The sequence below is a fragment of the Schistocerca nitens genome, chromosome 2 (genome assembly GCF_023898315.1).
Source record: "Schistocerca nitens isolate TAMUIC-IGC-003100 chromosome 2, iqSchNite1.1, whole genome shotgun sequence".
NCBI lineage: Eukaryota > Metazoa > Arthropoda > Insecta > Orthoptera > Acrididae > Schistocerca > Schistocerca nitens.
Genome location: NC_064615.1, coordinates 705766881 through 705794802, shown reverse-complemented (window position 1 = coordinate 705794802; position 27922 = coordinate 705766881). Strand labels below are relative to the sequence as shown.

At 42.5% G+C, this 27922-nt stretch overlaps 1 protein-coding gene across 2 annotated transcripts in view; it reads right to left on the bottom strand.

The window, feature by feature from the left end:
- Window positions 1–2851: 2851 nt before the first annotated feature.
- LOC126234578 (uncharacterized) overlaps window positions 2852–27922 on the bottom strand; it is a 50153-nt gene continuing 25082 nt past the window's right edge. For both annotated transcript variants that reach the window (XM_049943283.1, XM_049943284.1), the window contains exons 4-5: window positions 26030–26191; window positions 2852–3433 (exon numbers count right to left, since the gene is read on the bottom strand). In XM_049943283.1, the coding sequence (XP_049799240.1) occupies window positions 3330–3433; window positions 26030–26191 (266 nt within the window). In that variant the 3' untranslated portion in view covers window positions 2852–3329. The remainder of the gene's footprint in view (window positions 3434–26029; window positions 26192–27922) is intronic.

The window sequence follows — 27922 nt, the reverse complement described above, 5'->3', positions numbered from 1 at the left end:
TTGGACAAACTCAGATAGATTGCGCACCTTCCTTATTCTACACATGGGCAGCACGCTCACTGATACTACATGCACCATGTGTTTGTCTGACTAGCCGTCATTCCTCACCAGGTGATGATGCTATCGCCTGGACAGGTTTATATCTTTAGCAGGTCAGTGGTCATAATGTTCTGGCCGATCAGTGTATGTAATTTAATTATGTGTTTTTCTGACTACAAATATTTATAAATTGCATCTTGGACACTGCCTAGTTAAAAAAGTTAAGAAATACTTTCTACTAATTTATTTAGACTTTTTAGAATGGCCAATGAGAGAAACGAATGAGGAAAAATAAAGGAAATCCCACGGTGAGCCAATGAAGACCATTGTTAGTCGACTGACCGTTGGGTGATCCTCAGTCATTCATTACCGGATATGGTCTGGAGGGGCATGGAGTCAGTACACCACACACGCTGCTGTTGCCAACGCTCTGACGTCGGAGCCAGTGCCTCTCAGTCAGGTAGCTCCTCAGTTGTCGTCACAAGGCTGCATGCATCCCGGTCCAGTCCTCTCATCAAGGAAAAATCCCTGGCAGTACTGGGAATTAAACCCGGATCCGCAACTTGAGAGTCCATCGCACTAACGTCTGAGCTGTGGAGGAGTACAAGTAAGGGAATAAATAAAAATATCAGTGATCCATAAAAATTAAATACAGAACCTGGACAGTAGCTGACTAGAGCTGTGTAGTTTGGTGTGACGAAGACGTTAAGTGCACCAGCAGCTCAATGGTGCATTTAATTTGTAGTGTATGAAGGCTATAGTTCAAGACAGATGAGATTATGTAATGTTTTGGGGGTGTTTTTTGTACCCTGACTTGGGCCCATTCATTCAGGTTACTGTGAACATTGCCGGCCGGGATGGCCGAGTGGTTCTAGGCGCTACAGTCTGGAACCGCGAGACCGCTACGGTCGCAGGTTCGAATCCTGCCTCGGGCATGGATGTGTGTGATGTCCTTGGGTTAGTTAGGTTTAAGTAGTTCTGAGTTCTAGGCGACTTATGACCTCAGATGTTAAGTCCCATAGTGCTCAGAGCTATTTGAACCATTTGAACTGTGAACATTGAACAGGATGTTTATTTCAATATTCCCCTTGACTGAGTGTTGATATTTCTCCCACATCTACACAATGAGTATGCTGTGGACATTTTTATCTTCCAAGTGGACAACATCAGAGTTAACGGAGCTGTGCGCTTTCATTCTGGGTCTGATGATCGACCTCGAACTCAATGACATCTTCATTGGATCTCTGAGTCATCCAATCTTAAGCCCATGGAAAATAACTGTACTTACTTGGAACAGCGGATGAAACGTAGCAGTCAACATCCGTACAATCTGATAGCTCTATGGGATCCAATCACCAGTGAGTGAATTAACTACATGTGTGACAACGCTCTTGCCACTTTGGTAACACCGACTCCTGCCCAATCACCAAAGCTAAGTAACATTAGGCCTGGTTCATACTTGGACGGGTGGCTATCTGGGGAGAAATCAGGTGCTGTTGACCCAAGTGGCGGCCAACTAAAGGACTTGCACCAAACGGTGGTGCCATAAGGCATCATCATCTTCAACTGCTTATTGTGGCGTATCTGAAGGTAACCTGTTTGCTCTCTTCCTCGCAGAACTGAGGCCGTTATTAGGTCTAGAGATGATGATACCTGGTATTAATGTGACTAATATTTTATCCTGTGTGTTAACGTCATCACTGAGACAATCTGAGCAGCCATCTTAGGTTGTTTGCAGATGACGCTGTCGTTTATCGATTAATAAAGTCATCAGAATATCAAAACAAATTGAAAAACGGTTTAGAAGTAGATATCTGTATGGGGCGAAAATTGGCAGTTGACCCTAAACGACGAAAAGTGTGAGGTCATCTACATGAGTGCTAAAAGGAATCCGTTAAACTTCGGTTACACGATAAATCAGTAAAATCTAAAGGCCATAAATTCAACAAAATGCCTAGGAATTACAATTACGAACAACTTAAATTGGCAGGAACGCATAGAAAATTTTGTGGGGAGAGCTAATCAAAGACTGTGTTTTATTTACAGGACACTTAGAAAATGTAACAGATCTACTAATGAGACTGCCTGCACTACGCTTGTCCGTCCTCTTGCAGGATACTGTTGCACAGTGTGGGATCCTTACCAGGTAAGATTGACGGAGTGCCTCGAAAAAGCTCAAAGAAGGGCAGCACGTATGTATTATCGCGAAATAGGGAGAGAGTGTCACTGAAATGATACAGGATTTGTGTTGGACATCATTAAAACAAAGGCGTTTTTCGTTGCGTCGGAATCTTCTCACTAAATTTCCATCACCAACTTTCTCATCCAAATGCGAAAATATTTTGTTGACACCGATCTACATAGGAAGAAACGATCACTATGATAAAATAAGGGATATCAGAGCTCGTACTGGAAGATATAGGTGTTCGTTCTTACCGTTTGCTATACGAGATTGAAATAATAGAGAATTGTGAAGGTAGTTCAATGTACCCTCTGCCAGGCACTTAAATGTGATTTGCAGAGTATCCGTGTAGATGCGGATGTAGATCGCTTCCAGTCCGGCACCTTACGTTCAACTGCTATGAAGATGTCATAATTTGTTGTTGGTTACACACTTACTTATAGTTACCAGAATTTGACTAAATACTGTACATGAAGATTTTGTGTTGTGGCACTGGGACTGAGTTGAACATGGTTTTGGATCTCGATATTTCTCATTAACAAAAATAACTGTCTTTACTTTTTTGTCAAGACTGTTACTTGCGTATCAGAGTTTTGTATCGTTTTGAAAAATGAAAAAAAATAAAATAAACACAGAGAAACATAGACTTTTATAAATCTGACTTTGTCGGATTTTTAAGGACATAAAATTACCTGAATGTTACTAACATTGAAGTCAAAATTTCTGTAACAAATTTTTATTTGTTTAAATATGAGTTTCCAGCACGCTGTCATCATGATTTGTTGATCAACGCATGTAAACACATCTCACCTGATGGTTCAGCAGGTATATAAGCTTGTACCAGATAAAGGAAATATGTTAGACTCAGACAGATGTTTAATTACAGAATGTTGTGGACAGACACCAAAAGAGACGTTGTGGAAACAAGTGGACGTTTAAGTTTAGTATAAACGCATTCGTGACTTAAATTAATTTTTTTTACAGTTTCCTTCTGGAACACTTGAAGATTTCCATTTGCAACTGGACATGGAGAGATAAGCATATAAATGAATTTGAGTCATAGGTGAGGGAAGTGCCTCGGCTCCAGCCCGTCTTCAGGGCAGATAGGTCACCACCAGCTGTAGGACGCGATGCAGCAGCAGCTCATAGCCGTCTCACAGTCCTCATAAGATACCTTTCCGTCCTGGAATGCTGCACATTTTGATTTGTTTCCTGGAACAAAACAGGTTAGAGATGAAAAAATTTTGAAATGTTTTGTGAATTAATTGTCTGAAAGTAAGAAATAAAATAGACCAATGAAATACTCGACACGTCTTTGAATGATGCTCGAGCAGATACTAGTTGATATCTGTTGGCGAATTTCGCTCAGTGTTTTCCTGACGTCACTAATGCACGATAATCCCTGCTGTTACGGTTAATTATCTGCTTTGCAGTTGTAACTCTGTTGGTAAAACATTCAACCGCTTGACTATCCATACCAGTAGTAGCTCATTGGTAAAACATTTTACCACTTGATTTCATATGGCAGTAGTCTCTCAAGGCCGCACAATAGCAGACTGCACAGTGTACATAATCCACCAACCGACCAGACAACTATTCTCTACTGCTCTTTAAAATCTTTAGTTAAACACTGAACTTTAAATTCTCAGTCGGTACCTCATTTTCTGCACATGTTTTATGGTATCTTTCAGAGAGACGTAAAATGTTTCTCTAATCTACTTTATTTCTTATTTTTAGACAAATCATTCCACACAACGTTTGACGGTATTTTTCAAGTTGTTATTTTCAATTGTTTTCACGGTTAAATATGACTCCAATGTAACTTTTTATCCATAAAATAGCTAGGCACTTTTTGATGCTTAATTTACAAGCTATTCGTGAAATACTTCAATTTTTCCTCAAATAACTAAATTTTTCTTAATTAACTTGATCGCTTTCAAGCAGTTAAATCTTATTTTAAAAATTAGACCTCAAGCTGGTCAATTTCATACCTCATTTGTCCATTTCCCATTCTTCGTTTGGGTATGGAAATTCGGACAAAACATTTTCCCACTGCCAATAATTAACTTTTTCTTATTACCCTAATTATTTTTAAACAATTAAATTATTTTTGCAAAACTAGACCTCACGCTGGTCTATTTGATATCTCATTTGTCCGTTTCCTACTCTTTGTTTTGCGACGAAAATTTGGACCAAAAACCATTGTGTATTTTTCCCTCAAATCAGTAATTAAGTTTTTCTTAATTATTATGGTTATTTTCAAGCAGTTAAATATTTACAGAATGAGATTTCCACTCTGCAGCGGAGTGTGCGCTGATATGAAACTTCCTGGCAGATTAAAACCTTGTGCCCGACCGAGACTCGAACTCGTGACCTTTGCCTTTCGCGGACAAGTGCTCTACCATCTGAGCTACCGAAGCTCTCCTGCGGACATTGCGAACCAGTTTGGAAGGTAGGAGACGAGATACTGGCAGAAGCAAAGCTGTGAGGACCGGGCGTGAGTCGTGCTTCGGTAGCTCAGATGGTAGAGCACTTGTCCGCGAAAGGCAAAGGTCCCGAGTTCGTGTCTCGGTCGGGCACACAGTTTTAATCTGCCAGGAAGTTTCAGCTAAATATTTTTTGCCAAACTTCACCTTATGTTGGTCAATTTGATACCCCATTCGTCCATTTGACTCTCTTAGTTTGGCAATGAAAATTCGGACAAAAATTTTCCTTTAAATTACCAATAATGTTTTCCTCAATTACGCATATTACTTTCATGAACTTGAATCATTTTGATGCCGCGCAGGATTAACCGAGCGGTCGAGGGCGCTGCAGTCATGGACTATGGGGCTGGTCCCGGCGGAGGTTCGAGTCCTCCCTCGGGCATGGGTGTGTGTGTTTGTCCTTAGGATAATTTAGATTAAGTAGTGTGTAAACTTAGGGACTGATGACCTTAGCAGTTAAGTCCCATAAGATTTCACACACATTTTTTTATAGTTCCGCTTGGGACGCGACAGCGATCGGACGTGTCGGTACTTCCGCGTAGTCGTAGCGCCGCAAGCCGTGTTTATAATAATTCTTGGATTGTGACCTGTGATATTCTCAGCGCTTCTTCACTACCGTCGTACACAAGCTTCTTAATTCACTCACAGCGGTCCCGACCGCTCATATGGTGCAGTTATGGCTCCCAGTGTCCCCCGTAAGAATACCCTGTGTTTTGCATTTGAGAATACTTCCAGGAATGTGCAACCGAGTTCTCTAGAAATCCATGACTGGATAGTAGATATTATTGGCATCACATCCGATCAGGTCCACACAGCATATTATGACATGGCGGAATACTGTTTCTTTGTGAAGTTTTTAGACCAGATACAACTGGAGAAAATTTTGGTGAATACTGGTGGGAAAGCAGAGTTCCGACATCGTGATCAGTCGGTGAGTACAAGTTTCAATAACTAACGCTGACATTGAGTATAAACAAGTGCGAGTGTTCAATTTGCCACCTGAGGTTGAGAATTGTTTTCTTAGAGATGTCCTCGCCAAATACGGTGACATCCGACAGATTAGAAACGAAAAATGGTCGAGCCGTCACAAACTCCAATGTTATAGTGGGGTTCGCTCAGTTGACATGGCTGTTAAAGTCAATATCCCATCCTATATAATGGTTTGTGGTTATAAGGCTCATGTCATTTACGAGGGGCAAGTAGGCACTTGTTTTATCTGTAACACGAGTGGCCATTTACGAGAGGATTGCCCACGGCGAGTTGTCGTACTTCGAAACAATCTACAACAACGACAGAGATTAACATTGGCTGATGTCCTAACTCAAAATCAGACGCCTTCTGTGACTGACTCCCAACCGAGTGCATCTGTGTCAGAGGACAACGATCTCGGTAATAGCACCTTCCCACCCTTGCCTCAAAAACCCGTTGCATTAACTGTCGGTAACAAACGACGACGTACTACAAGTGACGGTAGTGGTTCCGGCGACCAGGTAGTAAAAAATCAAACCGATGACGCGGAGCCACGGGCCTCCACACAGGACACGCATGTGTCGGATGGCTCAGTTACGACCCGCCAAATTCCCATTCAACCGCCCGACGCAGAAACTGTCAATACGAGTGCAGCCGAGTGTTTACAGCAATCCGTTCCGATACCGCTTGCCGACTCGCCGCAGGTGGCCAACACACAAGAGGCTGCAGTCAATCAACAGCAACTCGTAAACACGGCGGATGAAGCACGCGGTGTGGAGCATAACATAAACAGCCGCCACCTCGAAACTGCTTCCAAACAACACGAGGACCCGGACAGGTGAATACAAACAGCCAGTGCGGCTCCAAACAAACACAGTGAGTCTACTGAAGCCGCGTCTTCGGACTTGCCGTCACCCGTTCCGAAGCAAGGACTTTCACATACTGCTTATAGTCATGACTCGCCGACTCCGCCGTCTTCAATGACACTTCGGACGACTTTGCGACGACAAAATAAAGTTAAACCAAAGGACTCCGTGGCTGGAAGTAACTCAAAAAGTAAAGTCAGCGCAAAAACTGGTACAAAACCTGCGGATGTAGGTTCGAAGTCCGACGGTGAGATGGACTGGGCTTCCTACGCTTCCCATCACCCACAAGTCTCGGACGATCATGAGTCAAGCTAATACGTTTTTGTCCCTGAACATTAGTAGAGTTAGGACAGATTTAAAATTAGCAATGCTACGGCAGTTTATCTATGAGTCCGAAGCTGATATAGTTCTGTTACAGGAAGTGTCTATCTTAAGTTTTCATGTATCAGGATTTGCAACAACCGTAAACGCCGTGGCGGACGGGGGTACAGGTACGGCCAATCTATCACGAGATGGAATCCCAGTGAGCAATATCGAAGTGATGGACTCCGGTAGAGGCATAGCTTGCCAAATTTTTGACGTCAACCTCGTCAATATCTATGCTCCATCTGGAACGACCTTAAAATCAGAAAGAGCTAACTTCTTTAAACAAGACATCATATACTTGCTACGCCGCAACCCAACCCAGTTGATAATTAGTGGTGATTTCAACTGTGTGATCCACAGGAAAGACCAATCGACAAACTTTAATTACTGTAGGGAACTACATGATCTGGTGCGTCACCTACAGCTGAAGGATGCGTGGGAACTAAAATTTCCTACCCTGCTAAAGTACACGTACCTGACTACCACCGCATGTAGCCGTCTAGACCGTTTGTTCATATCTGAGAACATTTGCCAACATGTTCTGGACGCCGATGTCATTCCGGCTAGCTTCTCCGACCACTGCGCCCTCTGTGTCACGATAAATCTGGCCAAACAGCATACTAAATGGCATAGGATTCCGTGGAGCCTAAATGTTTCTATTCTCGCCAATGCCTTGCTACAAGATGTCATCTCCACGACATGGGCGGATTGTCTCAAGCAATGCTGCAGATATCCGAGCAAGATAGCCTGGTGGAATGCTGTGGTCAAACGGAAAATGCGATTATCCTTAAGAAACTACAGTTGGCAACGGGCGCAAGATGTCAAACGCACGATTGATTTTTATCAAACAGTTCTGCGAGAGTTGTATGCGACTACGACACCAACCAACACACAGCTGACGACCATCAAACAAATAAAGGCGAAGCTTATAGGCATAAAGCGAACGCAGCTTGAAGGTCTGAAGATCAGATCTAAAGCAAAATCACTTCAAGAGGACGAACTTGCATCGCTGTATCACCTCATAAAACATCGTGCCCATCGCAAGCGAGCTTTTATCGGGGAGCTGGACACAGATGATGGACTCCGTTTGACCCGACAGAGTGATATTCTTACTGCAGTTTACCGGTACTTCACGGATCTGTACTCGCAATGCGATACATATGGTGATGACGGCGGCGATATAGTGAGTGCTCTGCCCACCGCAGTCACTCCTGCGGACAACTCGGCGGTCGTACACGATTTTGCTCCAGACGAAGTCCTTGAACTGATTTCTGGCTCGCCATCGAATAAATCCCCTGGCCCTGATGGTTTGCCACGGGAATTTTATGTGCGCTTCTGGCCCATAATTGGACACGCATTTACAGGTGTTCTCAATGAAGTGATGCGAGGGAGTGACGTGCCGGCCGAAATGAAGGAAGGCCGAATTGTATTGATACCAAAAAGCAAACACCGAAAAACCTTAGATAACTTCCGACCTATTGCTTTACTCAATTTTGATTACAAAACCTTCGCCAGAGCACTCAACAGCAGATTGTCTCCGTTAATGAAGCAAGTGATTCACAACCATCAATCATGCATCCCTGGTCGCACTATTATGACGCCCCTTTCGGAATATAGAGATGTAATAGCCATAGCGTCAGTCACTAACGTGAATATCGCATTGCTGTTTATCGACTTTTGCAATGCTTTTGATCGCGTCCGCCACGAGTACCTCCTACAGCTACTGCAGCGTTGTGGTTTCGAGCAACGGGTTATAAATGTCGTGCAACATTTCGTCACGGGCATTACAACCAGCGTAAATGGACAGCTTACTCAACCCATGGAGGTCCAAAGAGGAGTGCCGCAGGGAAGCCCTCTCTCCATGATGTTATTTGTTTTATCGCTCGAGCCGCTCTTACGCTCTATTCACGACAAACTTGCAGGCCTTTCGATCGCCGGGACGTCCTTCGTGGTTCGTGCTTACGCCGACGACGTCGGAGTGTTATTGCGCAACGACGGAGACGTATCAACCCTCAAGACCGCGGCAGACGAGTACTGTCGTGCTTCCGGTGCTAAAATCAACGCCGGTAAATGAACCTTTGTCAACATTCGAGGATTCGACGCAGTTAATATACCTTGGGCGAAGCGTGTCGAATCCCACACCACTCTGGGGATGATTATCGACAAATACCCGCTAAAATGAATGTAAAAAATTGGAAGCAGGTCACCAATAAAATGCAAGGTGCCATCTATGAAAACAATTGGCGGTCCGTTAACATTCTCCAACGCATACGACTCCTCAGCAGTTATATATTCAGTAAAGCGTACTATATGGCCCAACTATTTCCAGTCCCCAAGATGCAGGCCAAACACGTGATGAAACTCTCTAATAGATTTATCTGGCAAGGGCATCTGTTCAAAGTGAAATACACCACGCTGACGTCTTCCCGACAGGCCGGCGGACTAAACATGCCTGAGATTAAACGAAAGTGTACTGCGTTATATATTAAACGAATCACCCATTTGTTGGACAAGGAACCTCTCAGCGTAACCAGTTGGCTCTTCCGAAACTTACAACCCACCGATATGCATCCACCCGTTGATGTAGGTAAAATACATTACAAATTACGACATGTCAAGCAGTTTTTTCTTGAAGTAAGCTATATTGATGGACATTATTGCACGCAGGATTTACCGACGACGCACCTGTTATTAAAAAGATGGACATCTCCAATAGTCCGGAATCCCATTGAACTTAAATACCCGAGTGTTCATTGGAAGGCAGTTTGGGACAGCATAAGTTTAACCGTACACGCTGCTGAAGTGGCGTCCACATGGTATAAAGTGGTAAACGATGTTATACCCACTAATGAAAGGTTGCATAGAATCGGTTTAAGTGACAGTGATAAATGCGTCCGCTGCGGTCTGGTCGACACCTTACGCCATCGCTTCACTTGTGGCGGTCATCTCATTAACTGGAAATGGATGCAGCAGAGGCTGGGCCTGATTACCCGCAGCAGCCCAGCCAGCCACTGCACCGACATCCTTCTCTGGCCGGACGCGAAATATTTTCCCGCCACCAAGAACAACACCGTGATCTGGATGTTAGGACAGTTTGTGACATATATCATCATCCACAATAGTGAAGATAATCTCTGGAAGATGAAACGTTACCCAAATTTCAGGAAGATGTTTGCTAACATGTTAGACATAATTTTTGAAAAATAAGGCGTAGGGTAATTCTCGATGCCAGTAAGGACACAAATCACATGCAAGACTATGTAGCGAACAAAATACACAACGAATAAGGGGTTATACCAGTTCCTAGGACTACTCCCGACTTCTCAATGGTCTTATTAACTTCATTATGACGTTTTCAGTAATTTATGTTCCTGTGCATCTCTTGTTATCCGTTTGTGTGCTCCAAATGACTTTGAGTTTTGGACGGTTATGAATCAAATGACAGAACTGTCATTCCAGTTAAGACAATCAACTATATATATGTTTGCGTTTCGGTTCTATGTTTCTGTCTGGACTGAAGAGGCTATTGTCAGTTTACTATTTATGTTCTATTTTGTAAGCTTACAAATGGCACTAATTGAAATGTATTCTTCAGTCTATTGTAGGATACAATTCGTGCTGAATCAGTTCCAGCACTTCAATATTTTGTTTTTGTGCTTATGTACATATATGGTTGTTTTAATAAAGGAGAAAAAGTAGCTCAGATGGTAGAGCACTTGTCCGCGAAAGGCAAAGGTCCCGAGTTCGAGTCTCGGTCGGGCACACAGTTTCAATCTGCCAGGAAGTTTCAGCTAAATATTTTTTGCCAAACTTCACCTTATGTTGGTCAATTTGATACTCCATTCGTCCATTTGACTCTCTTAGTTTGCAATGAAAATTCGGACAAAAATTTTCCTTTAAATTACCAATAATGTTTTCCTCAATTACGCATATTACTTTCATGAACTTGAATCATTTTGTTGCTAAACTACACTGCACGCTGGTCACTTTGATGTCCCATTTGGCCATTTTCCACTCATCGTTTGTCTATAAAATTCTGACAAAAATCCGTTGTGTAATTTATATGGAGTCTTGTTTTCGCTCGGCTGAAACCTACGTCTAAAAGATGGGGAAAAAATATTCGTTCTCGACATCAGTAATGAACATTTATAATGTAATTTTCTAGTTGACTCGATGAATTTATACTATTATTACGTATTTTGCTCAATTTTACGTGTTTTCTACAATTTTATATATTTTGTCCGATAAAGGAAGACTGTTCTCGACGTCCCATCGACGTCAAGATGACGTACGCTTCGATCCCGATGTTTGTATCATCGCGAAGTCACCACTCCATTACTAGTGTGCCACGTCATAGTGTTAGAAACGAATACGTTGATAAAAATAGTGACGTCTTAGAGAATTCTGTAAGTGCCCAGCAGTCGCTGAGAAAGTTGTGGTTGGTGCCTAACATTAACAGCCGAGAGATCTCCCGTTCACGGTAATAACGGCAAACAGATCCCAAGATGTAGGTGGAATATCGAAGACTAGACCTCCGACAATGCAATGTCATCGATGTCAGAGCACAAATCTGGTAATATTGGAGACCAATTCTTCTGAGAACAACGGTTGCAGAGTCTATCTGCATAGCGATGTATTAGAAGAAGAACGTTCTGAGACAAATGGACAGTAACTTGGGTCATGTTTGCGATTGTGACAGGACCCGATAAAAAGAAAGAGGTTCTGACAATGTACGAGTATGTAGTGTTAAATTATGATCGGTGTATCACAAGACAGCCTCATAAATTATTTCCTATGAAGAAGAAAAAAAAGAGCTACGACCAACCAGTGTGTTTTATAAGACTGTCGACCAACTTCGTAGCTATAACACATTTTTTTATAAACCATTATACGTGCTGACTGTCTTTTTTTTAAGTAGAGTACGACGGTATTGCATTATACCAGTACCGAATAATCCATTAAAACTACACTCTTTCACAATACGTACACATCCAGCTAAAAATATAAGATGTATTCAAATTTTAGGAGTCATAAACAGAAGAGACATCACGATGAGTTCCATCTGAGTTAGTGTTAGTCTCCTCGAGTAGACAAATTGCGGAACGATCTCACTTTGATGCAGAGTTTATATCACATTATCATCACACTCTAAAATAAATGCAGATATCCTGTGTCTCCATATCACACTTTTTAACCGATTTTTTAACATGTCCAACATCTTTCGATATTTATCCGTTTTTCCATATAGAAGTATGCAAATATAAAGATGCTCTTACTTCTTACATGACCAGGTACGGCTTGTTATTTTTTTATGTCATCCAACTTTGATACAGAGCCCCAACTCAGCTAGGATATACAGGGTGGTCCATTGATAGTGAACGGGCCAAATATCTCACGAAATAAGCATCAAACGAAAAAACTACAAAGAACGAAACTCGTCTAGCTTGAAGGGGGAAACCAGATGGCGCTACGGTTGGCCCGCTAGATGGCGCTGCCATAGGTCAAAAGGATATAAACTGCGTTTTTTTAAATAGGAACCCCCATTTTTATTACATATTCGTGTAGTTCGTAAAGAAATATGAATGTTTTAGTTGGACCACTTTTTTCGCTTTGTGATGGATGGCGCTGTAATAGTCACAAACGTATAAGTACGTGGTATCACGTAAACGGTATTTGCTCCATGATACATTACCCGTGTTAAAATGGACCGTTTACCAATTGCGGAAAAGGTCGATATCGTGTTGATGTATAGCTTTGTGATCAAAATGCCCAACGCGCCTGTGCTATGTACGCTGCTCGGTATCCTGGACGACATCATCCAAGTGCCCGGATCGTTCGCCGGATAGTCACGTTATTTAAGGAAACAGGAAGTGTTCAGCCACATGTGAAACGTCAGCCACGACCTGCAACAAATGATGATGGCCAAGCAGGTGTTTCAGTTGCTGTCGCGGCTAATCCGCACATCAGTAGCAGGCAAATTGCGCGAGAATCGGGAATCTCAAAAACGTCGGTGTTGAGAATGCTACATCAACGTCGATTGCACCCGTACCATATTTCTATGCACCAGGAATTGCATGGCGGCGACTTTGAACGTCGTGTACAGTTCTGCCACTGGGCACAAGAGAAATTACTGGACGATGACAGATTTTTTGCACGGGTTATATTTAGCGCCGAAGCGTCATTCACCAACAGTGGTAACGTAAACCGGCATAATTTGCACTATTGGGCAACGGAAAATCCACGATGGCTGCGACAAGTGGAACATCAGCGACCTTGGCGGGTTAATGTATGGTGCGACATTATGGGAGGAAGGATAGTTGGCCCCCAATTTTATCGATGGCAATCTAAATGGCGCAATGTATGCTGATTTCCTACGTAATGCTCTACCGATGTTACTACAAGATGTTTCACTGCATGACAGAATGGCGATGTACTTCCAACATGATGGATGTCCGGCACATAGCTCGCGTGCGGTTGAAGCGGTATTGAATAGCATATTTCATGACAGGTGGATTGGTCGTCGAAGCACCATACCATGGCTCGCACGTTCACCGGATCTGACGTCCCCGGATTTCTTACTGTGGGGAAAGTTTAAGGATATTTGCTATCGTGATCCACCGACAACGCCTTACAACATGCGTCAGCGCATTGTCAAAGCATTTGCGAACTACTCGCTGTTGAGAGGAATGTCATTACACGTATTGCCAAATGCATTGAGGTTGACGGACATCATTTTGAGCATTTATTGCATTAATGTGGTATTTACAGGTAATCACGCTGTAACAGCATGCGTCCTCAGAAATGATAAGTTCACAAAGGTACATGTATCACATTGGAACAACCGAAATAAAATGTTCAAACGTACCTACGTTCTGTATTTTAATTGAAAAAACCTACGTGTTACCAACTGTTCGTCTAAAATTGTGAGTCATATGTTTGTGTCTATTACAGCGCCATCTATCACAAAGCGAAAAAAGTGATCCCACTAAAACATTAAAGTTTCTTAAGGTACTACACGAATATGTAATAAATATGGGGGTTCCTATTTTAAAAAACTCAGTTGATATCCGTTTGACCTATGGCAGCGAATCTAGTGGGCCAACCATAGCGCAACCAGGTATCCCGCTTCAAGCCAGACAAGTTTCGTTCTTTGCAGTTTTTTCGTTTGATGCTTATTTCGCGAGATATTTGGCCCGGTCATGATCAATGGACCGCCCTTTATACTTATTCCTCAACTGGCAACACTAAGTGTCAAAACTAACGCTAAGACACACGCACACACGTACGTGGATTCTTATTGGAGGTATTCTGTTGACGTTATTCTGCTGTAAACCCGGAGTTACGGTATTTCGCAGGTAGGCTTCCCATTCTCTTTGTTCAGCAACGCCGGATGCGTCATCACCGGAGGCAGTACCGGCGATTGCGTTAGATCTATATCAGATTTCGTGAGACTTGTTGGAGCTGAGTGTCTGGCACACGATATTTCGATTACGGGAGACATGGTTGTTAGTATGGTTTCTAAAACCGTCAAAAGTGGTCCCCTACCCAGAAGATTTTATTAGTGTGTTAAGAATATGGGGGAAGGGGGGAAAGGAATATAGGAAGAGTAATTCCGATAACGTCAAGGAGAGGCCTAACTGGTGGTTGTACAGATGTCTAAAAGATGTAATATCTAGAGCAGGCGTATATTAGGAAGTTGAAAGCGTATCAGTCTTATATGACCGAAAGTGCTTGCATTATTACACAAATGTTATTTTATGTCATCGGTATGAATAACCACCATCCTGTGTTTACCATACACACACAAAATAGATGTCACATGACAGGGTGAGATGGAAAATACTAAGACAGGTCAATGTGAGATGTAAAAACACAACATTCTCGGGAGTTAAAGTAGGGGTGACGTGTAAAGAGGCACACGTATTCCTGACAGTCATCTGCATCCCTTTAGTTTTAATTACTTAACATAGGAATATGCGTTCCAGAGATTGACATACAAAATAATTGCGAAGTGCCAGATATACAAAATTACTAAGGACAGATTGCAATGGGATCAAAAATGGTTCAAATGGCTCTGAGCACTATGGGACTCAACTGCTGAGGTCATTAGTCCCCTAGAACTTAGAACTAGTTAAACCTAACTAACCTAAGGACATCACAAACATCCATGCCCGAGGCAGGATTCGAACCTGCGACCGTAGCGGTCTTGCGGTTCCAGACTGCAGCGCCTTTAACCGCAAGGCCACTTCGGCCGGCGCCATGGGATCAGCCTACCGCCATACGTAGAATTAATGTAGATATGACTGGGTGGAAGCGTGCCCACCAAACTGGACTGATAAAGAACGACACAGAATACCGAACGGCGTACTGACAGTAGTATTATTGTCTACTTCTTGGTGGTATTCTACGTTGCTCATCCACACGACTGGCTATTTGTCGTAAGCAAATCATTATGGAAAATTCTAGTGACAGTAAATCTGAGAGTGCAAAGATCAAGCACGCATCTGCTCTAGAGGGTCTGGTTGGTTGTGATATAGAATAAATTATGCCTTCCAGATAAGTATAGGAGACATTGTTTGTCAAGTAGACCTATTAAAATTACGCAGACCGTTCCACAGTTAATCTTCTGTGGGTGACTAATACCAGCTCAGATGGAACTGATCGTGACGATTTTTCTGGTTGTGGATCCTAAAATTCGATTACATCTCATATCTTTAGCTGGATGTGAATATGTTGTAGAAGACTATAGTTTTATGGATTATTCGGTAATGGTAGGATGCAATATCTAGACACTCTACTTTAAAAAAAAAAAAAGAAGACGTTCAGGACCTTTAATGGTTTATAAAAAGAAAGTGCTGTGTACATAGAATTCCATCTGCACATCCAGGTGACTGTTGATTCGTCATAAGCAAATTAGTATGTAAAATCCCAGTGAGAGTAAATGTGAGAATGTAAAGATCAACTACGCACCTGCTCTAGAGAGGCTGGTTGGCTGAGATATAGAATAAATTATGCCTTCGTGATACGTATAGGGGACGTTGAGTCTAGCAGATTTGTTAAAATGAACGTGATCCTTCCGTAATTTGTCTACTGGAGGTGAGTAATACTAACTCAGACGGAACTGATCTTGATGTCTCTTCTGATTATCACTCCTAACATTCGAATACATCTTATATTTTTAGCGGGATGTGTGCATGTTTTGAAAGACTGTAGTTTTAATGCATTATTTGGTAATGGTGTAATGCAATACCTTGATACTCTATTTAAAAAAAATGCAGTCAGTATGTGTAATGGTTTATAAAATATATTTCACAGCTACGGTCACAGGTTTGAAGCCTGCCTCGGGCATGGATGTGTGTGATGTCCTTAGGTTAGTTAGGTTTAAGTAGTTCTAAGTTCTAGGGGACTGATGACCTCAGATGTTAAGTCCCATAGTGCTCAGAGCCAATATTTCACAGTGACAAAAACATCACCGCTACGGAGTAGGTCAGCAACCTTATGAAACATATTGGTTGGTCATAGCTGTTTTTTTCTTCTCCGTAGGAAACAGTGTATGAGGCTGTCTTGCGATACACCGCTCGTAATGTAACGCTACATACATTGTTAGAGCGCTCTCTTAACGAGTCCCATCACGATGGCAAACATGACCCAAGTTACAGCATATTTGTCTCATAACGTTTTCCTCCTAGTACAATAAACTTTAAAAAATATCGCTATGAAACCGTTATTCTCAGAAGTATTGGCCTCCAATGTTACCTGATTTGTCATTTGACATCGACAATATTGTATTGTCGGAGCTGTAACGAAATGTGAGAGGCCGATTCGTGTTAGAATCTCAACGTCCAACATCTTCTGATTTTGTTGTAACCAGCAGAAGTATGGAGTGTTTTTTTTTGTACTAATATTGCTTTTTTTAAATTAATAAGACTGTATGCAGCAAGGCATAGGCGTGTAATACAAATTAGTATTTTCATTCCTCTGGCAGTTACGTGGCTTCGCTAAGCGCCACAAACTGTCAACATTATCAGTTGACGGTTTCCTCTGTAGTCTATGGCGCGTGGGCGATTCTCGGCTACTGTTTCAGCTGCCGCATTGCGACCCAGGCGGTGGTAGTTATAAGACGAAAGACGTTAAAAACGAATTTTGGACCTTTACTCCTAGGTTATTTCGCCCACCTCTCACTTTGCGTATAAGTTTTCCTGTGGTTACTTGGAGCCAGTGAGATGGCTCTTCCTACGGGACGTGCACGAGAGGTGTTGCACAACTGAAGATTAGTCAGTATTCCCAGGGCTCTCTGTAGGCTCACAGTGGCAATGTAGACCCTCGTCCTCCCTAGATCTGCAGATCTAGTAAATACAAGCAGCATCCCATCTTATGCTGATTGCCGTCTTATCAGGTGTGTGCAACTCGCTTTTCCAGCGTTAATTGTGCACGTTTTTTGTTGTACACGTCTAGTTCCGTAGGACCAAGTTGAGGAGCAATCTCCAAGATCATGGAACGTGTCAATAGATGAAATTACAACATAAAAGTAATAACAGATAAAATAACATGTTTATGAACCCAAAAAAAGACAAGCCGTAAGTTTATGTCAACGCAATCAACAATATAACACAGTAATCAGCTTAATTTTTCAAAGAACTCCTCGACAGAATAGATGGAGTGACGCTTGAGGAAACTCTTCAGTTTCGATTTGAAAGGTCGTGGATTACTGCTAAGTGGTAGCTTATTGAAAATGGATGCAGCACCATACTAAAATGGTTCAAATGGCTCTAAGCACTATGGGACTTTAACATCTGAGGTCATCAGTCCCCTATACTTAGACCTACTTAAACCTAACTAACCTAAGGACATCACACACATCCATGCCCGAGGCAGGATTCGAACCTGCGTCCGTAGCAGCGCCTAGAACCGCTCGGTCACAGCGGCCGGCCAGCACCATACTGCACAGCTTTCTGCACAGGAGTCGAGGAAGTGCGATCCAGCCGGCCGAAGTGGCCGCGCGGTTCTGGCGCTGCAGTCTGGAACCGCGAGACAGCTACGGTCGCAGGTTCGAATCCTGCTTGGGGCATGGATGTGTGTGATGTCCTTAGGTTAGTTAGGTTTAACTAGTTCTAAGTTCTAGGGGACTAATGACCTCAGCAGTTGAGTCCCATAGTGCTCAGAGCCATTTGAACCATTTGAAGTGCGATCCAAATGCAGATGGGATTTCTGCCCAGTATTAACTGAGTGAAAGCTGCTAATTCCTGGGAATAAGCCGATATTGTTAATAAGAAACGACAGTAGAGGCCAACGTCAGAATACCCGTCCGCAGCTCGTGGTCGTGCGGTAGCGTTCTCGCTTCCCGCGCCCGGGTTCCCGGGTTTGATTCCCGGCGGGGTCAGGGATTTTCTCTGCCTCGTGATGACTGGGTGTTGTGTGATGTCCTTAGGTTAGTTAGGTTTAAGTAGTTCTAAGTTCTAGAGGACTGATGACCGTAGATGTTAAGTCCCATAGTGCTCAGAGCCATTTGAATCAGAATATCCAGACTAATGAACAGTGGAGGACAAGAGGTTCTCGAACTGACACCACCTTTTGCCTGAACCGCCCGTTTCTGAGCCAAAAATATACTTTGAGAATGCGAAGAGTTACCCCCAGATATAACACCATACGTCATAAGCAAATGAAAATAAGGATGATATGATATGCTCTGAGCGCTATGGGACTTAACGTCTGAGGTCATCAATCCCCTAGAACTTAGAACTACTTAAACCTAACTAACCTAAGGACATCACACAACACCCAGCCATCACGAGGCAGAGAAAATCCCTGACCCCGCCGGGAATCGAACCCGGGAACCCGGGCGTGGGAAGCGAGAACGCTACCGCACGACCACGAGCTGCGGGCTGCTGTTCATTAGTCAGGGTATTCTGACGCTGGCCTCTCAATGGTCCAACATTTTGTGATCAACACAATCAAACGCCTTAGTTAAATCAAAACAGATGCCTAGCGGTCGAAGCCTTTTGTTTAATCCGTCCAGTACCTCACAGAGAAAAGAGAATATAGCGTTTTCAGCTGTTAAACCATTCTAAAATCGACTGTACATTTGATAGCAAATTATGTGAAATAAAATGATCAATTACATACAAAGCCTTTTCAATAACTTTAGCAAACGTTGATGGCATAGAAATAGATTTAAAATTGTCTAAATTATCCCTTTCTCCCTTTTTATAAGGCAGCTTTACTATTGAGTACTGTAATCGTTCAGGAAACTGACCATTCTTAAAGAAAAAATTACAAATATGGCTCAGTACAGGGCTAACATGTGCAGCACAGTACTTTCAGTATTCTGCTAGGCACTTCATCATGTCCATGAGAGTCCTTAGTCTTCAGTGATTTAATTATTGACTCAGTCTCTCTCTTGCCAGTATCACAGAGATGTATTTCAGACATCAGTCTTGGAAAGGCATTTTCGAGGAGTTTCCCCGTAGAAACTAAGTTTTTATTTAATTCACCAGCAATGATCAGAAAGAGACTGTTAAATACTGTACATATATGTGACTTATCAGTAACAGAAATATTTTTACTACGACATAACTTCATATCGTCGACCTTGTGCTGCTGACCAGACACTTCTTTCACGACTGACCCTATGGTTTTAATTTTATCCTGTGAATTAGCTATTCTATTTGTGTACCACATACTCTTCGCCTTCCTAATAACATTTTTAAGCACCCTAAAATACTGTTTGTAATGGGCTACTGTAGCCTGATTGTGATACTTCTAACATTTTAATATAATTCCCACTTTGTTCTACAAGATATACTTATCCCACTAGTCAGCCACCCAGGCTGCCTTTTACTGCTAGTACCCTATTTATAAAGTTGTAATGGAAAAGCAGCTTTCAGAGAGCGAGAGAAATGTGTTAAGGAAAGCATTATATTTGTCATCTGCGTTATCGGCACTATAAACATCCTGCCACTCTTGTTCCTTAACGAGGTTTTCTTTTTTTTTTCTTTTTTTTTTTTAAAAAAAAAGCTCTATTGCCATTGGAGTTGCTTTCCTACATAGTTTGTAATAGCCGGCCGTTGTGGCCGAGCGGCTCTAGGCGCTGCAGTCTGGAACCTCGCGACCGCTACGGTCACAGGTTCGCATCCTGCCTCGGGCATGGATGTGTGTGATGTCCTTAGGTTAGTTAGGTTTAAATAGTTCTAAGTTCTAGGGGACTGATGACCTCAGATGTTATGTCCCATAGTGCTCAGAGCCATTTAAACTATTTTTTGTAATTAAATATAACATTTGTTTGGGTACAAAAACCTTTTAGTGTTAATTTGTGCGTCGTGTTCTGAAAGCCCATCCACCGTTCTACTAACAGAATGCCCGACTAGTAAAGAAGAGTGAATAAAAATATTGTCCATGGCTATGCTACTGTTCCCCTGCACCCTGGTTGAAAAAAAAAACGCAGTTTGCACAGTCTGTGTTGTTCACATTTTTGAATGAGGGTAATTGACCTTTGGATGATACACTTATTGCTGTAAGGTGCTCAGTCTCTAAGGTCGCATTTTATAGAATTGTGATCTCTGCGAGTCTATGACTTTGTACGCAAGAAGTGTTTATTATTGCGGTGCACTGTGACCGTTTCCCAGTAAAGTTTGAGCGTGGCAAAGTCATGTATGATCACTTCTACACCTATTTCTTATTGGGACGTCGCATATTAATACTGTGAGAGTAACATGTCTGGCAGATCTATCCCACCGTCAACGTGATCATAGAATTGTATTTTTATTGCTAATTGTTTTCCTCGATGTACACAGTTCGTTTCACGTGTAGTGGGTGAATAAGTCTGTTGTGGCAGTCCTACTCACGTTTCAGAGATACTCATTATTAATTCTCAGGCAAAATTTTCAGTTGCAAATACAGCAGTGTGTTAACTGTACAGCGTGCGTCTCTGGAATTCTATGCATCAGTCGAAATCATGTACTATGTTCTGGTTTTGCCGTAGTTAATATACGAAGCTGACAGTAACGTTGCTTATACTTGTAGCGTTTATTTTGTTACGAGTCTTCCTTCCAAACAGGAGGCTACCTTACTGAAAACGAGTCACCCACGCTAGTTTGTAAAGCATGAGGTTCGGAGAGAGGAGGGGAAGTATGTTTCTGATTGGTACAAAGAGAAAGGGCGTTGGAAAATAATGTGCTTGATGCTTAAACTGTTATCAACGTTTATCTGCAAAGGAGTCCACAGATTTCCTCTGGTAATCATGTAGATGTCTGCGAGTTCTGACTGGTTTGTTTAGGTGTTCCATAGAGGAATTATGGATGAGAGGGAAGGGAGTACTTGGCGTTTAAAGTGTTAGAAGTGTTTGTCTGCAAAGGCGTCGAAAACTTACGACACATTTTGCTGTGGCGGGACGCTCTCTTCCTTGTCGACTGAGCATCATTTTTCACAGCTACTAGGTCGGAGAAGATTATACATACATTTATTACATTTGTCTATCACCTCCGGCGAGATGGTCTGGCGTAGTATTAGACAGACATGTGGATCTCTCCTGAACGCGACCTGGTGGCCACGATCCTAAGATTACCTCCATACCATATCGGTATTATCTGGTAAATACAGGGAGGAGTTCCTCATAATCTAGGTGTCTATTAGTCTTTAATATTCCACCTACAGCTTGGGATCTGTTTGCCCTTATTACCGCGAACGAGAGATCTCTTGGCCATAAATGTTAGGCATCCACCGCAACTTTTCTCAGCAAATGTTGGTCAATGTGACCACCATCGTGACCACTATGTGACCACCGTTCGTGGCTACACACCCACACGTCGGAGTCTGAGGGGGCTGATCTACCGTCCAGCAGGTGACATAATTTTTCCTCTCTAGAAGTTTCCTACATTTCCAATGTCTTTGGTTAGAGGTATCAGAATTTTACTATGGCGCCACATAACTTAGTAACGTGTTGTATTTCTCACAAAATACCTTTGGCTTATAGAATTCTCTATGACGTCACTATTCTACCAACGCATTCGTTTCTAACACTATGACAACACAGACTAGTAATGGAATGCTGGCTTAGCAATGATGCCTAAAACGGGACCACAGCTGATAATATCATAACGCCGACGGGTCATCGAGAACAGTCTTATTTTATTGGACAATTGTGAAAAAGAAGGTAAAAATACGTAAAATTGAGGAAAATACGTAAGGATACATGAAACTGCCTTGGTGAGGTGTCTGCTGGCGGCACGTAGTGTTGTTATTTGTTACATAGCGTTATGTAATTTATTATAAGCAAATAGACACAGCCTCTCCCTGTGATACACAGCTCGACTTATAGATAATAGTGGAAAATATCGCAAAAACTACGGAAAGTGTGGAAAAATACATAAAAATGGGAGTTATTACATATCTGCTGTTGCCACATAATACTGTTATTAACAAACAGAACTCAAGTGACGTGAGTTAATGAAATTTGTTATTAGCAATTAAACAACTCCTCTTCCTACGCTCTCCAGCTCCTGATTAACCCCTCCCCCACAAGTGTCCCAGTTATAAAAGGCAAAGGTGTGGAGGGGAAGATCGATCCTCTTGGGTCCAGGGAGCAGAGGGTTCCCGCCTTTTTATCTCACGTGACACGACTGCCTGGGTGATTCCCTGAGTGACTTTGATCAGTGGTTCCCCAGGGAAGGCGAGAGGGGGAAGCGAGGTGCCTAAGTGTGTAATTCAACACCGGATGTTGTTATCAGAAACATTGAAATAAGATCCTTATCTCACTGTCAGTCAGAATGCCGACTTCATTCCCACTGCTATTCACCCTGGCACCCGAGGGCGTTGACCTCTTTACTCCATAGTGCACAGCCGTGGTCTCGGCAGTCTTGTAAACAAGTCTTACTTCATACAGAGTGCTGCCATCCTTCTGGAGTCCTGCCTGGCTTTATGCCTTGTGTCTTATCCGAATATTAAAGCTTCTCTCTGTTCTTCATAGCCACGCCACATTTTAAAATACTGGCCATTAAAAATTGCTACACCAAGAAGAAATGCAGATGATAAACGAGTATGCATTGGACAAATGTATTATGCTAGAACTGACATATGATTTCATTTTCACGCTATTTGGGTGCATAGATCCTGAGAAATCAGTACCCAGAACAACCACCTCGGGCCGTAATAAAGGCCTTGATACGCCTGGGCATTGAGACAAACAGAGCTTGGATGGCGTATACAGGTACAGCTGCCCATGCAGCTTCAACACGATACCACAGTTCGTAAAGAGTAGTGACTGGCGTATTGTGACCAGCCAGTTGCTCGGCCACCATTGACCAGACGTTTTCAGTTGGTGAGAGATCTGGAGAATGTGCTGGCCAGGGCAGCAGTCGAACACTTTCTGTATCCAGAAAGGCCCGTACAGGACCTGCAACATGCGGTCGTGCATTATACTGCTGAAATGTAGGGTTTCGCAGGGATCGAATGAAGGGCGGAACCACGGATAGTAACACATCAGAAATATAACGTTCACTGTTCAAACCGCCGTCAATGCGAACAAGAGGTGACCGAGACGTGTAACCAATGGCACTCCATACCATCACGCCGGGTGATACGCCAGTATGGCGATGACGAATACACGCTTCCAATGTGCGTTCACCGCGATGTCGCCAAACACGGATGCGACCATCATGATGCTGTAAACAGAACCTGTATTCATCCGAAAAAATGACGTTTTGCCATTCGTGCGCCCCTGTCTGTGATGCAGCGTCAAGGGTGACCGCAGCCATGGTCTCCGTGCTGATAGTCCATGCTGCTACAAACGTCGTCGAACTGTTCGTGCAGATGGTTGTTGTCTTGTAAGCGTCCCCATCTGTTGACTCAGTGATCGAGACGTGGCAGCACGATCCGTTACAGCCATGCGGATAAGATGCCTGTCATCTCGACTGCTAGTGATACGAGGCCGTTGGGATCCAGCACGGCGTTCCGTATTACCCTTCTGAACCCACCGATTCCATATTCTGCTAACAGTCACTGGATCTCGACCAACGCGAGCAGCAATGCCGCGATACAATAAACCGCAATCGCGATAGGCTACAATCTGACCTTTATCAAAGTCGGAAACGTGATGGTACGCATTTCTCCTCCTTACACGAGGCATCACAACATTTCACCAGGCAACGCCGGTCAACTGCTGTTTGTGTGTGAGAAATCGGTTGGAAACTTTCCTCATGTGAGCACGTTGTAGGTGTCGCCACCGGCGCCAACCTTATGTGAATGCTCTGAAAAGCTAATGCTTTGCATATCACAGCATCTTCTTCCTGTCGGTCAAATTTCGCGTCTGAATCACATCATCTTCGTGGTGTAGCAATTGTAATGCCCAGTAGTGTATATTAATATAATTTTACACCCACGACACCTCTTGCATTAATAAAATTTGGTAGCCATGACAAATGAGAGAGCTACGAGGGCTTTCTGAAAAGTAATGCCCCCAATTTTTTTATGCCAGAACTCATAAGGTTTTTTTAGAAAAACAAACGTTATTAACATTCTACATTTTTATTCTTCGCGTCTACAAATTTTCGTCCCTCTGCCGTTAGAGGACTGCGAATCGTAGCATGTAACATGGCGATGTGTAACGTAACTATGTCGGTGCTTGAGAAACAGCATTCGTATTCGAGTTTCGAATGCGAAGAGTTGGTTCACACGTGGAGCACCGTCTCTTCCATCATCACAATGTGACACTACACCTGAGCGCTGCGACATCTGCAGCCGTCCGACGTTTTGGGATCACCGCCTCGGTCATCTTCCATGCAGCCCCGACTTGGTGCCATCCGATTTTCATGTTTCCAAAGGATAAAGAACCTCCTAGAGTACTTTACTTTATGGTGAAGCGGTTAAGCAGAGATGAGGTTGTGTGTCCGTTAACAAATTGATACATTCTACAGTACCAACAATCTTGTCTCTCGTTGGCAGGAATGTATTTGCCACCAGGGTGGCTGTTAAGAAATAAATATGTAGACATGAAGAACAAAGATGTAGAATTTTAGTAAAGTTTGTTTTATTTAAAAAGTTTAAGAGTTTACAAATAAGAAATTCTAAGATATTACTTTTCAGCATGCCCTTGTGTGATACTGGACTAGGAGAAGAACGTTTTTGGTACAGTGATGAATTTGAGGCTTACGCGATACCATCCGAGGCTATGAGTCTGGAAAACCAGCTACTTCAGTTACTTCAGCTATGGCTTGCTCTGCGCCTCAGAGTCATCAGCTTACTGAATGACCTCTTGTCCATGTGTGATCTATTTCTCTTTCACTTTGGTAATTGCAAGAAGCCAGAGATTAGGATATGACTTTTGAATTATACCATAAATATTTTCTTTCTTAATCGTATTATGTGTAGAGAAACCGTCACGGAACAATAACTACAAAAGGTCGTCACGTTCCATTACTGAATATTGATGAGATTACCCTTTAACTGCTCACGCAACCATTATTAACCCTTTGAGTATCAGTGGTTTTGCCTGAAACAACCTTTTCTTTCTTTCTTTTTGAAGTACCAGTTACTTTCGCATGAAATCGCCGACGCTACTGCAAGGCAGAGACATTTAGTGATAGACCGAGCTACTTCTACGGAGATTCTGAAATGTGTTTTTTTATATATACAGTGATCATAATAAGGAGACATTGGTATAGAAAATAAGCCTGTGTATCTTAAGGAAATTTTAATTTGTACTGCTGCTGTTACGCGTTTTCGAATTGAAACCACTGGAGCAATATGTATTTCTGATTCAAATTAATTAAATTTTAGCTTCATTTCTGCTTGTTATTTAGGACCATTATTTGTTTTAGGCATCGTAAGTTCATGAAAGTTTCGAGATTTGGGAGTGTGTCTAGGAAAAATGAGAAATTGCTTTAAAATATATTTCATGAAACGATAGGTGGTTGAAAACTGGACGTCCAAGTGGTTCCAAAGTGTAACTAAGACTTAAAATAACTGATTGTTTATTTTTTGCTGATTTCTTCTTGTACTTGTTACTTACCACGATGATAAAAGTTATATTATTGAAATATTTTAAAATTAACTTTCTTTTTAAATTGATAGGACTCAAAGGGGTAAGAACATCAGTATACGAAATTCCTGCATAGATTGCATCAACTTACCTTCTTGACTCTTGCCGAAAATCCAGCAGCGTTGTCCCTCTTCAGGTGATCGGAAAATTATGGACGAGTCCAGCACTTCCTGTATCTTTGCCAAGCGTAGAATTGGCTCTCCAGTACAGCACTTGACATGCCAATGCTCGTCCTTTACAGTCACCTTTTTTGCTGAAACAGTATTAGGTTAGACGTTTAAGATACTTCAACTTCCTGGTATTTCACAGCTTTTGTTAAAAGCTACTCATGGGTGCAGCACAGATATTTAAAAAATATATGTGTTGCTGCCACACCTACACAGAATAAGAAAATGTTTTTTAGTCTCCCACTTGCGTCCATTTAAATATCGCTTCCACGAAAGTGGTATATTAATGCGAGTACGTCAGGGATAGAGGAAATTCTGACAGTTATTCACTAAAACATTTTCCAGACAAATGTTTGGTGTCAGTGAGCTGTGCATTCCATTTCAGTACAACGAATAATATGCTCTTAATTTCCCATCACCTTCTTCCTTCCCACTTCTACTCAACCTTTCCACCCTCAATCTCCCTACAAAGGACTGCACATTCACCAAAGAACATTCACCAGCAGATATTGCGGCAACGCGACCGAGCTATACCACGCACTGCAGCTGCACCGTGCCGTCATTTAGTTCCATTATCTAGAATGGGTATCTAAATTAACCATATATGTATTTAATTATTCATGTACTAGCTCATTATATGACCTTAACAGTTTACTTACTTTTATGTGAATAAGCTCTAACCCCCTACCACCCAAGCAGCAGCGAAACGTCATCGAAATGGTCACCAGTCAACCATCGACCTGCCGTCCGCTAGGTACGACTCAAATACCAATAATTTTCAGTTGTTTCCCCAGATAGTAAGCGATATGCATACCAAATTTACGTGCAATTGCTGCAGGCCTTGTTACCGCTTTCTCAGCCCCACAAATGGGATGCTAATAGGATTGTCCGCTCTTTACTTTAAAGTATTGTACGTTATTTCGGGCAACAGTTCTCTATACTTTATGAGAACAATAAGATACATGAAAATATCTTTTTTCTTCAAGGATTTATTTTTTGTAAAACATTAAAAGACCTCAAAGTTGATTATAATTTTGGATGTAACAGATTGAACGATTAAGTGAGTACTCGTCTTTGTACACTACCTAACCACAAATGTCAGAGTTTCAATCGAGAAAGAGGGCGAACCGATTAATTTCATATTATTTGGAACTAATAGGCACCACAAATGAGTCTGCTAGACTGTGTGAGGTAATAAACATTTCTTAGTACTGCTCGTTACATATTATCGCAAGACGCAACATTTCGTGTTCTAACCAGATGACAGCTGTCTGCCTCATCGATCTAATACAGAGTCAACCAGAAAAATGTATACACTCTTTGTGAGGTTCTATCGAGATATCGATATTGTCGCTAGATTTGAGTTACGAGTGCGTTGTAGTATGGACTTTGACTCAACAGATGTTAGTACTTTCATCGCAGTAGGCCGGCCGCTGTGACCGAGCGGTTCGAATCCTGCCTCGGGCATGGATGTGTGTGATGTCCTTAGGTTCGTTGGGTTTATGTAGTTCTAAGTCTAGGGGACTAATGAAAATGGCTCTGAGCACTATGGGACTCAACTGCTGTGGTTATCAGTCCCCTAGAACTTAGAACTACTTAAACCTAACTAACCTAAGGACATCACACACATCCATGCCCGAGGCAGGATTCGAACCTGCGACCGTAGCAGTCGCACGGTTCCGGACTGCGCGCCTAGAACCGCGAGACCACCGCGGCCGGCTGGGGACCAATGACCCCAGATGTTAAGTCCCATAGTGCTTAGAGCCATTTGAACCATCTCGATATTGAGAAAACAAGATGGTTGGAGCACGCTTGAC